General features: G+C 41.1%; 1 protein-coding gene across 1 annotated transcript in view; it reads left to right on the top strand.

Annotated features, from left to right (window-relative positions):
- The first annotated feature begins 2,552 nt into the window (after window positions 1-2,552).
- Window positions 2,553-12,756, top strand: part of Helq (helicase, POLQ like) — a 43,545-nt gene continuing 33,341 nt past the window's right edge. The window contains exons 1-4 of the mRNA XM_033759396.1: window positions 2,553-2,625; window positions 7,094-7,272; window positions 8,006-8,206; window positions 10,663-10,735. Coding sequence (XP_033615287.1) covers window positions 7,198-7,272; window positions 8,006-8,206; window positions 10,663-10,735 — 349 coding nt within the window. The 5' untranslated portion in view covers window positions 2,553-2,625; window positions 7,094-7,197. The remainder of the gene's footprint in view (window positions 2,626-7,093; window positions 7,273-8,005; window positions 8,207-10,662; window positions 10,736-12,756) is intronic.

Here is a 12,756-nt window from a genome sequence, read left to right as displayed (position 1 = left end):
CCGGGCCGGGGACACGGTCCAGCCCTTCCGACCTAGCAGCAGATCGCCGGGCGGGAGACCAGGTGCAGCGGGCCGCGGAGCTGCAGCTCGTTGGCAGTTAGTTTCCTTCCAGGTGGCAGCAGTCGAGCGTAGCTAGCAGCCTGCTTCTGTTCCTCTTCCGTGTGGCCGCTGTCCGTCGGCGCTGATGAGGCACTGCCGGGTCTCTGATGGGAAGCGTGGATCCCAGCACCTGAGTAACAGCGCTGACTCCAACCCCTAATGCGCCTCCTGCTTTGAAATCTGTTCAAAGGACCCGTCGCGCACTGGTTACTGTGTGAAACTAGCTATATTGTCTGTGTTTTACGCAACAATCCTGCCCTGAGCAATCGGAGTTCTAACTCCAACTTCTGTGTTCTTAAGCGCTTCACGGTGCTGCTCCCCTAAACTTACAGCCCCCTTCAGTTTCGTAGCCCACCCTAAGTCGGAGTGCACCCTGTATCTCAATTCCAGATTCAGAACAGTTTCCTGTAATGTCTAGTGGTGCAACATGATTTTGTTGCAGGATAGTCTTATTTCCATTAATACATGTTTGACTCTTTCCCTCCTTTCCTGCCCCTTCCAATTCTTGGTCACCTTCCCACTTGCAAAAGCTTTATTTTCATCATTTCCCCTCTTTGATTCTTTTTGTTTGTTTGTTTGTTTTTTTGTTTGTTTTTGTTTTTGTTTTTGCCCTCTCCTTTCTCTTTTCTCTCTTCCCTCCCTCCTCTTGTTCTTCCCATCCATTTGAAAAAGAGCTCCCTGCTTCCTTTTTACTTCTATTTTGTTTTCTGTCTCTCTCTCTATATATATATATATTTTTTTTTTCTTTTTTTGAGACATTGTCTCACCATACTGACCTTGAGCTCACTGTATAGCCCAGGCTGGCTTGAACTCATAGTGATCCTCCTGCTTCAGCCTTCTAAATTCCTGGGATCACAGATTCGTGTCACCACGCCCAGTTTACAGATATTTTTGAGTTTCTCATATAAGAAAGAAAGCATGGGATATTTCAGTTTGTGTGTCTGACTGATTTCACTTGATATTTCTGTCTCATGTTGCATCCATCTAACTCTGAATGCCTCATGTTTATCTTTGTGGCAGAGTAGTACTTCATGGTGTATAAATACCATATTTTCTTTGGCCATATGTTGGTGGGCATAGAGGCTGTTTGCAAGGTTTACCTGTGATAAACTGTGCTGCTGTAAACATGGGTAATCATGTATCACTGTAATGTGATGTCTTTAACTCTTTTGGGAGGAGACCTAGAAGGTGAATCACCAGGTCAAATGGAATTTCTAGCTTTAGTGTTTTGAAAGCCTGATAGGGGAATGCTGCAGTTACCAGAAGCTTGTAGAGAGCTGACATCTCTATAGATACCTGTTGTTTGTAATATGGTTTAAGGTGTTAACGGGGTTTAAAAACAAAAATCCCGGGGGCTGGGGGATAGAACCTGTGCTGGGCCCTGGGTTTTGTGCCAGCTTCAGAAGAGAGATGAGAACGAGTCACTGTCACATTATAGGAGCAGTGTTTGGGCAAGTTACTTCACTTCTCTGGGCTTCCATTTTTTTTTTTTCATCTGTAAAACAATGCTGATAATATTATTCATAGGTTAGTTTGCATCCAACAGCTCTAAACTGAAGCTTTTATTCTTTTTTTTTTTTTTTATTTTTTTTTTTTTTTTTTTTTTTTTTTTTTTTTCTTTGGTACCAGGATGGAACTCAGGTCCTTGCACTTGCGAGGCAGGTGGCGCAATCACTGAACTAAATCCCCAGTCCTGAAGCTTTTATTCTTGATTTAAAAAAAAAAAATCCATACTAGGGGTTGAACCTGAGGCCTTGAGCATGCTAAGCAAGTTGTATTCCACTGCGCTACATCCCCAGCCCTTGAAGCTTTTATCCTTAATGAAGCTGTGATTATTTATAAATATTTTTGTTTTCTTTTTAGCATTATGACAGTGAAGAGGACATGTTTGGTGACTATGATAGTTTTACTGAAAATTCCATTTTAGCCCAAGTTGATGACCTGGAACAGAAATATATGCAACTTCCTGAACAGGGGAAAAATGCTACAGACTTTGCCACTGAAGATCTTTGCTCAGAAAGCATCAAAAACAAACTCAGTGTTATTCATGTAAATGACTCTACTGAATATGAAACTGGAGAGCAGACAGAGAACCAGACTAGGCTTGGAGACATCCATGCTGAACCTGGAGATGAGCCTTTGTATGATGTGCCTTCTTCCCAGGCGCTATACTTTGAAAACCTGCAGAACTCTTCAAATGGTTCAGGCCACCAGTCCACTAAAGAAAAGGACAGGAGCTCATGCTCTCACACGAATGAAGAATTGCCTGATAATCAAATAAAGCAACCGCAGCCAAACAATGAATTGTCTTCTGAAGTCCAGACTAGTTCAGAGAGGAATAGAAGAAAAAGTATTAAAGATTATCTAAAAAGTGCCATGACTGGAAATGCCAAAGCCCAAACACCAGTATTTTCTAGGAATAAACAGCTCAAAGAAGCTCTCCTATCTGAAGAGATTAATGTTGCTAAAGAAACAATTGAGTCATCATCAGATGACCTTGGTCCTTTCTATTCATTACCCAGCAAAGTGAGAGACCTTTATGTTCAGTTCAAAGGAATTGAAACATTATATGGTAATGCTTTTGGCTGAAATGAAATCAAAATTTTCTATCATCATAATGTTAGCACAGATAATAGAAGCAAATGCTTCCATGGTCTCAACTTGAAAGATGGAAATAACATTCCTGTCCTCGAGCTTCTACCTATCCTGCTGCTATTGAACCTTTTTCCCCAAAGTCACACTTCTCAAAGCTGTCATCTTAGTGTCTCATTTCTTACCTGAAGTTGTTCCTCCAGTCCACGCTGGGTTCTGTTCCGTGGCTGCAGATGTGATAACTAGGGTGTCTAAACCCAGTCTCACTCGTCTAGTTTCTCAACAGCTTACCTGCTGACCACACCATTCTTTTTTTTTTGTTTTGTTTTTTGGTACCGGGGATTGAACTCCAGACCTTGCACTTGCAGAGCAGGTGGTAGAACCCCTGAGCTAAATCCCCGACCCTACACCATTCTTGAAATTCTCCTTTCTTGGCTTGCTTCTGATTTTCTTCTCTGATTTTCTAGCTGCTTCACAGTTTTCTTAGTTGGTGTTGGCTGGCTCTGTTTAATACACCAAAATTTATTTGTTGAAATTCCTTTTAACATTCAGGTGCCTGAATGAAAGAAGTCAGTAATCCCATTGGTTAAAAGTACGCACATTTATTTAATTAATGTATTGTTTATTTTTGGTTTGAGACGGTCTCACCATGTAGTTCAGCCTGGCCTGGCCTCAAACTACAGTGATTCTCCTGCCTCAGTCTCCTGAGGGCTGGCATTATAGGTGTGTGCCATCGTGCCTGGCAAGTAAGCAGCTTTAAAGACCGCTAGCTCCAGTTCAGATTTAATCTCAAAGAAACGTGTCTTGTAATGTTTTTTTAAAAATCTGGGATCTTTCCATATGTTTCAATTGTGTCTTTTTTTTTTTATGAAGAAGGGACAATTGCTGACATACTGGGAGGTGAGCCCATCAATCTGACACTTCATAATTATTTGTGGAACTCGTAATCTTAAAGACCTTACATAGATCACATATAAAAGCGTGGATTATTATCTCGGGAGAATACAGTCAAGTTGAAGAAATAGGACTCAGGAAATAGTCTAATCCCACTCCACAGGAGTGTAATGAATTCTAAATTTCGAGGTTAGGTTCCTGCTTTAAGAGCTATTGGGCTATATTGCCTGTGAAGTAGATGTTGGCGCTTTACTTTTCTCCTAGCACTTAATTTTTTATCTACACCTCCTGCCGGGATGAATGCCCTGAGAACAAGACTCATATTTACCTTCTCCTATGTAGTTAGCACTGTGTGACGTACTCCAATAGGTTTTCAACTGCTGGAGGTTGTGGGTCTTCTTATGAGTGCTGGCCCTGTTAAACTTGGCTCCTCGCCTATAAAATGAGGTAACGCTTTCTGCAAGTTATATGCTTGGTCAAAGTTGATATTTTTATGACTATTAGATATTGTAATGACTACCAGTAATTACACTGAAAGCTTCTTAAGTGTAAGAACTTCAGTAAATAACTTTTTTTTTTTCCATACTGGGGTTTGAACCCAGGACCCTACACTGAGCTACATCCCCACCCCATCCATCCACCCATTCATTTATTTTGGAGACAGTTTTGCTGTTTAGTTCAGGCTGGCCTTAGACTCACTATGTAGCCCAGGCTGACCTTGAACTAACTCACTGTGACCCTCATGCCTCAGCCTCTGGAGTTCTGAGATTACAGGGGTGCGCCCCAGAGTCTCAAACTGGCCTCAAATTTGTGGTGAGCCTCCTGTCTCGGCCTCTGAGTGCTGGGTTTATAGGTATGCACCTCCAGCCCTTGCTTTAATTCTCATTTTCCTTGTAAATCTGGTTTAATAAGATGGCAAATTTAAGGCACAAATGTGTGTGTTGACTTTTACTACACTAAAGCAGTGGTTCTCAGAGTGCAAGTCCTAACCTGAAGTGTCAGTGCTACCCGGAGACTTAGAAACGCCCATTGTGGCCCAGCCGGCTGCCTTAAAGCCCCTGGGGGACACTTGGCAACCCAAGTGCAGTACCCTTCTGAGGATTCCGACACGAACCTTAACCTTGCTTGGCCTTTTTATCATAGAACTGTGCGCTTGATGTGTTTTATGTAAATACTGCAAACTAAGTTGATATCATTTATTATTTAATCTGTAAATATAAAGAATTTAAGTACTATGTATTAAATTTAAGGGGTTTTGGTTTGGGTTTTTTCTTTTAATTTTAAAATTTATTTTTGGTGCTAAGGATCCTCAGACCCAGGGTCATGTGTATATATATGGTCAGGAAGCCCTACTCTAGTATTTTTGAAATATCTTTAAAGAAAAACACAGGGTTGGGATATGGCTCAGTGATAGAGTACCTGCCTGGGGTGGTATACGTGAGGTCCTGGGTTCAATCCTGAGCAATGCAAAAGAAGGAAAAGGGGGTAGTCATTTGTGAATATTTGGTACTCACTGGGAAAAAAGTCACCTGGAACTTTCATTCAGACACAACTATTTCTATTTCTAGTACCTTTGAGATATAGCCTGTCAGTAATTCTTATTTAATTTTTGTTTATTTTTTAATTGATTTAATTTTGGGGTTTCTTTGAGGAAGGTTCTTGCTATGTAGTTCGGACTACTCTTGAATTCACTGTGTAGCCTTGGCTCGCCTCAAGCGCACAGTGATCCTTCCCCAGCCTCTCAAATGCTGGGATTATAGGCATGTGCCACTATGCCCAGCCTAATTTAGTTCTGAAAACATATTCAAACCCAATCTTTTTATGTATAGATTTCAAATATTTGTACATAATTACTCTACACAGTCTCACTGCGTAGCTCAGGCTAGCCTCAAACTCCCAGCAATCTTACTGCCTGACCCTCCCAAGTGCTGGGATTACAGGCATGTGATGTGACACCCAGGTCTACCCCTCTCCCTTTTTTTTTTTTTTTTTTTTGTACCGGGGATCAAACTCAGTCCTTGCGCCTGTGAGGCAGGTGGCGGAACCACTGAGCTAAATCCCCGGCCCCCCCTCCCGTGTTTAAACTGCAAAGAATTATATCGTGACTGTGCAATAATTCACTTAACCCTGCCACCTCCACACCTTGTTAGCCACAAGCACAGCTGTGATTAATACACTGTAGAGCCTTTTTATCCCTTTGTGTAGGTGCAGGGTCTGAGAAATACTCAAAAGCAATATGTAGTTTTCTTTTTTTAAATTCTTGGTACTGAGGATTGAACTTGAACTAAGGACCTTTGCACTTGCAAGGCAGGCAGTGGAATCGCTGAGCTAAATCCCCAGCCCTGTACTTTTATTTTGGATGCTGCTAGATTACCTTCCTGAAAGAGTATAGCTGTTTGTGTTCTCACAAACTGTAGAGGAGAATGCCTCTTTCTCCTCACTCTGCCCAACTCTGGATTTTACACATATGGATCTCTTTTTTTTTAAGAATTTATTTTTTCAACCCTCCAAAATTGCATTGAATGTCGTTTTATATATGTATTTGCCATTTGCATTTCTGCCTGATGTGAAATGTCAGGTCTTTCCCGGTTTTTCTTGTTTTGTTTTTGTTTTGAGACAGGGTCTCACTATGTAGTACAGGCTTGAACTCAGAGCAATCCTTCTACCTCAGCCTCCCAAATGCTAGGATTACAGATGTGCATCCTTACACCCAGCTGCCTGTTTTTCTAAAGATAAACTACTATTACACATTTTAAAGACTTTTATGGTTTCATACATTGTTGTTATTCTACAAAGCAGCTATATTAATGTTCACATCATCTCTTGAATCTGATCTGTTTTCATGAATCCCTCCTTGCTAAGTTGTATGAATGAAGCTTGAGATGTATAGGTAAGTACAGTAATTCTAGTGCTTTATGGTTTAATCTTAGCAGTTTAAAATGGTATTTGAACTATTCAATGTTCAGATCCCTAAGAAAGTTAGTTGAAAAAAAAATTTTTTCTCTTTGTACCACGGATTGAACTTGGAACCTTGCACTTGCGAAGCAGGCAGTGCAAACACTCAGCTAAATCCCTGGCCCCTAGTTGAAAAATTGTTTTTCTTTTCTTTTCTTTTTGAGACAGTGACTCACTATGTAGCTCATGCTGGGCTTTAACTCACTATGTAGCCCAGGCTGGCCTTGAACTTGTGGCAGTCCTTGTGCTTCAGCCTCCCAAGCGCTGGAGGGTTCGCCCCCATGGTCAGCACCCTCCCTTACCTGCCCACTGGCCACGCCTGAGCTAGGCTCTTACTGACTGTGTGCATGGGATAGATGACATGTAACATTGACTAGAAGTGCATTTACCCTTATGAGGTGATTACTACAGAAAGAAGGGTTTGATTTTTCCCTTCATGGAAAACTTTCTTGAGATTGAGAATATATATAGAAGAGGCAACTAAGGTCTTTCTTTAAATTTCACAACACACAGTACTTAACACTGAGTCCCACCCCCCCCTTAAATTCCACAGAATGGCAACATACTTGCTTAACACTGAGTTGTGTGCAAGAACGAAAAAATTTAATTTATTCCTTGCCAACAAGTGGTGGGAAAACCCTCGTAGCTGAGATCTTAATGCTACAAGAATTGCTTTGCCGGCGAAAAGATGTTTTAATGATCCTGCCATATGTGGCAATTGTCCAAGAAAAGGTATGTCTTTATTTATTTATTTATCATTTTTTTGGTACTGGGGATCGAACTCAGAACTTGGTGCTTGCAAGGCAAGCAGCTGAACCATTGAACTAAATCCCTGGCCCAAAAGGGTATGTTTTTAAACAAATGTTGTTTGCTAATATAATGACATTAAGAGCTAAACGTTAGCATGAATAATAACTTTGTATCTACTATAAGGAAATACCTCTTCACGATAGAGAATTAATATATTTAGAAAGTGCGAAAGCAGCATACTTGCCTGAGATTGCTTCAAGTACTAACTACCTACTCTAGAAAATTTTATTATTTCTAAACTGGTGGATAACCCTCCATCTTAAATGTTTTCAGGCAGAAACTAACCAACTTTTGTTGCGGGGGGGCTTGTGGTATCAAGGATTGAACTTAGGACCTTGCGCTTACAAGGCAGGCATGGTACTACTGAGCTAAGCCTCTGGCCTACCAACTTTTTGATTAAGATAAATGAGCATTGCTTTGTGACATCAAAGGAGATAGCTGAAATTTATTTTCACCTTTACTATTGTAGTTTAAAAGTTACATTTATTTACAGATATCATTTCTTTATTTTTACAGTATTTCTTAGATATTATGTCTAGTATGCAGTTGGTTCCCATCAGCTGGTATTAAATGCTAATGTAGCTTTTTAAAAAAGTCCCTGTGACTAGTAATAGAGTCCTTATTTATTTGTATTTTTGTTTATCTTAATCTTTAGATTTCAGGTTTGTCAAGTTTCGGTATAGAACTCGGTTTCTTTGTTGAAGAATACGCTGGAAGCAAAGGAAGATTTCCTCCAACTAAAAGAAGGGAAAAGAAATCAATATATATTGCCACTATTGAGAAAGCACATAGCCTCGTGAACTCCTTGATTGAAACTGGAAGGATTAGTAGTCTAGGTCTGGTTGTCGTAGATGAGGTTGGTTACTAGTTTTGTAATTTATCAACATTTTAAATTTTTCTAACGTACTGTATTTGCGGAACTGACTATGTGGGTCTAATTAGTAACTCTAAAAATCGGTAATTCATTTAAATATACAGACAATATAGGTGTCTTACTTTCTCATTGCTAGGACAAAACACCGGACACCCAGATTTTTGGTTTTTTGTTTTGTTTTTTGGTATCCAGGATCGAACTCCGGTCCTTGTTGCTTGCAAGGCAGGCAGCGGAACCACTGAGCTAAATCCTTGGCCAGACTTTTGCTTTTGGAATTAAGAGAAGATGATTTATTTGAAGGTGGAAAAAAAAGGCGGGGAAAGAGAGAGATGGTAGATGATAGATCGCTACTCTGGAAGAGTAAGGAGCATTCAAAAGTGAAATACTCCTAGATTCTTGGCTGCAGGTCCTTTTATTGAATTCTTTGTCCCATGTAGGCGTTTGGAATCTGATTGGCTCCATGGCTGTTTTGGGTCCTCCCCTTGCATTTCTTCCTATCACATGACCTTTCCCGTTGTTTAGTGGAGGCTAGGACTGTGGGTGGGGGTTTAGGAACATATAGTTTAGGCATATGTATTAAGTAAAGGGGTTTAGGTTTTTTGCGTTTGTCTTTCTGATTGCTGTAGTCTCCCGTCTTTATCTTTTTAATCACTTAATCCTAATATGTGCAGGCCACTGCCCTTAGTAAGTCTCTCCTTTAACTTCTTTTGTTTTTTTCTCTAGCCATTAGCTTCTTCTCTTCTCCTTTAACTTCTAACAAAACTCAACAAGGCCTTCATCCTATCTTTTCCTTGTCTACACCCTCCCCTGCATTTCCCCCTTCAGCCAGAAGGTTCTTCTGATGGGCCTAGTTGGAAGAAGTCTGGCACCTTTACAGTGTGTTTCTCTGTACGACTACTTGGAGTTTGGCAACATCCAGGCAAGAATAAACAAGCTTTAGCAAAAGATTACAGCACATATGACCAAAACATGAACGATAGAATGGAAAGGCAGATCGAGGAAGGAGCCACATCAGACACTGTTTTTAAGGGTTGGAATAGCAATTGTAACCAGCTGGCCCTTGGAGCTGTCAGCAGGGGTCAGTGATTGGAGCCCCTCTCTGTCCGTCTAGGCTCTTACTCATATCTTTGGCTATATCCTTTTGTTCCACTGAGCTAAATCCCCAGCACTCTAGGCTATATCCTTTTGTTGCTGGATGATGTTTCAAGACCAAGTGAAAGTGACATCTTTGTCGATCGTGATTTGCTTCCTGATATATATTTCAAGGTCAGTTAAGTCTCCGCAGGGATTGCTTTTGGGGCCATGGTCAGAGTCTTTCATCTCTTTTGGCTCTTCTTTTGATGCTGATACCCAAAATTAAAGGAGGAAAGGTTTATTTTGGCTTACAGTTTGTAGGGGTTTCAGTTTATAGTCACCTGGCTCCGAGGCAGGGGGGCATGGCGGAGGGGCATCAAAGAGGAGAAACAGTTCATGGCAAAGCAGGCGGGAAGTGAGGCAAGATCAGGCACAAGGAGGGGATACACATTCCAGGCCACACCCAGTGACCCACCTCTTCCCCCATGCTTCCCCTCCCAACATCACACCCAGCTAAAACCCACTGGTGGTTTAATCCAGTATCACCCATGATCCAGGCACCTTACAAAAGCCCCACATTTTGAACACATGAGGCTTTGTGGGGACACCTAGATATAAGGCATGACAGCAATTGAAGACATTCATGTTTGGTAATCTTAAATTTGATTTTATGTGAAGTATTTCTTAAAATTGGATATGTCCATGTTTAGACATTTTTATATTCATAAGTGTTATGAACGGTCATGTGAGACCATTTGGGACAGGCTTTGTGAGAAAAAAAGACGTATTCCAGTGAACAGAGATTGAAATTAGGGGCAGATTTCAGCAGCTAGCTGGCAGAAGTTGGATCTGTTACTTCTGTGTGGATGAGCTAACATCAAGCGATAGTTATCAGCTGCTAGTTGAAGAAAATTAGGTTTATGCAGGGCTTGAAAAGGGGACTATGATCATAAATGTTTATGACTGAAGGTCCAAGGACAGTCAGTGCAGGTGTGCAGACCATCACTGGGCTTCTCAGCTCCTGTATATTCTATCCTAAACATCTTTTATGGCCGTCTGTCTTGTTTACTGAGAATAGCCCGTTGTTTGCTGAGAGTGGCCTGTTTGCTTTGCAAAGGTCTCATTCAGGCCAGGCATGATGCTAAGTACTATGGATTTCAGATCTGCCGGGGTATTGCCCCCAGAACTCATTAATTTCAGTACCAAAAGACAGACAGAGTCGATGCTATAGTTTTTATAACCAAAATGTTGTCGAGTTATAAAACAAAGATTGTACATTCATCCCGTACAAATATGTTCATGGTTTGTGTGGGCACTATATGAAGATTCACTCTATTCTTTTTCGTTTGGTTTTAATCTCAAAGTTGCACATGATCGGTGAAGGGAGCCGTGGTGCTATACTGGAAATGACCCTAGCAAAAATCCTCTACACGAGCAGTAAGTATTTATTGACTAGAATCCAGAGACCTATCTGTAAAGGATCTGTGGGATCACTAGATTATATAGATTAAGGTTTTAATTTAGTTTAATTTTTTTTTTTTTTTTAGTTTTTACGTTTCTAAAATGAGCTTATAAATTTTTGTTGGTGGAATGGCTAGGTGAGTGAGATTAGGAAGATCAGTGAAATTAGCATTAGAGGAACTCTGTTGCTCTTCTGCTCTTGCTAGCCTGCGTCACTAGTCTGTTTCTCTCTTGGTGAAGTGGACGTGGTAATGCTCTGACCCGATGAGACCACGGTGAGGGTTATACGAGAGAACACAAGTGCAGCAGCCTGCGGTGCCTACCTGGCACCCAGCCTTCAGCAAGGCTTTGCCACTGCCAGCTGCCACCCCCAGCGTCATGCCCATAAAGAAGTACGATCAGTCACTTTAGGAACTACTTTGCAATACTGGGTAGTCTTTAAATGTACAAAAGTGTGTATTGTAAATGTTGTCCCTGTATTGATATGGAATTGCAGTACTTGCACACAGGACAGGTATTAGCTGTAAAGGTCAAATCTTAAGATTTAAGGAGGTTCAGGGATTTAGCTCAGTGGTACCATGCCTGCCTCGCAAGCGCAAGGTCCTGAGTTCAATCCCCAGCACAGGGCGGGGGTGGGATGGGATTTGAGGAGAGAGTGTTGCAGGTTGAGCCCAAGATCTCACTCATTCTGAGGGCTTTACTACTGAGTTACCCCTCCAGCCCTCCAAAATTTGTTTTAAAATTTTGACAGCAGAGTGTAGCATTTTTTGATCATTTATTTTAACATTATTTATTGAATACCACTGTGTGCCTGCAGGTACTATTTTAAGTGCTAGAGAAACAGACAAAAAACAGAATAAAGTACAATACCTGCCTTTATCTAGCCTCTGTTTTAGTGAGTGTGAACAGATGATAAGCAGACAAACAAGAAAATACAGGGTATGTCAAATGTGATGAATTCTGTGCACCTTAAAACAGGGGAAGAGAAAAAAAAGAGAGGAAGAGGAAATGATTATCCATTTCTCAAATTCAGGGTATGCTGACTGTCTTTGTTTTAGTTTTTCTTTGGTATCTGTTTATTCTTTTTTCTTTGGGTGTGGGAGCATCATTCTCTCCTGGCTTTCATACTGCTTCTGTGTAATTCTGCTTTAGCAGTGAGCGATAGGCAGCACACTGTATTGGCTGAGGACAGACTCAAGCTAGATCTGAATCGTGGCTCACTGTCCTAGGTGCCCTGGGAGGTCCTTAATAGGACCTGTTTCCTTTGACATCACATATGGGTGACTGGAGTCCAGCCTTCCTCACTGACTTGCAAAGATGCCAAGAGTTGATTTTTGTAAGGCATCTAACATGGTAGTCACCACATAATGGACATTTATTTGCTGTTGTGTAACTTTTTCCTTTCATCGCCAGTGCTTTACACTTAATAGTCAGTTGAATAAAATTAGCCTTTTTAGTTTTTCCTTCTTGATTTTCTTCTGTGACATCTCCAAGCTTGCTCATTTTATATATTGGTGTTACGGTAAATTCATCATGGTTTGTTCCCTTGTTCCCCACAGTTAATTGTTATCCATATTCCTGATTGTCAGTACTTCCTGTATACTGATGGCTCCAAGTCTGTACTTCAGGTCACACTTCTCTTCTGCGTAATGTCGTCTGCCAAGTGGCCTCTCCTACCCAAGGCTTAGTCAAAGCCCAACTCCTTTCCTTCAGACCCATTCTTCAGACTGAGTTCCCAGCCACCACTCACCAGCCAGCCAGCCAAGCCAGAATCTTACAATTTATTTTAAAAGTTGGGGTTCTCACTGTGTTGGCCAGATTGGCCTTGGACTTGTGGATTCAAGTAATCCTTCTGCCTCAGCCTCCCAAGTAGCTAGGTAAAGTCTTAACAGCCTTCATTCGTAGGCATTCTGTCAGTAAACCAGATCCTTCCCGGTTTACCTCATGAGAATATGAATATACATATATATATATATTTTTTTTTTTCTTTTCTTTTC

This window comes from Fukomys damarensis, unplaced genomic scaffold (assembly GCF_012274545.1).
Source record: "Fukomys damarensis isolate Sample0158 unplaced genomic scaffold, DMR_v1.0_HiC HiC_scaffold_37, whole genome shotgun sequence".
Lineage (NCBI taxonomy): Eukaryota > Metazoa > Chordata > Mammalia > Rodentia > Bathyergidae > Fukomys > Fukomys damarensis.
Note: the sequence above shows the minus strand (reverse complement) of the source record. Positions and strands in the feature narration are given on the sequence as shown.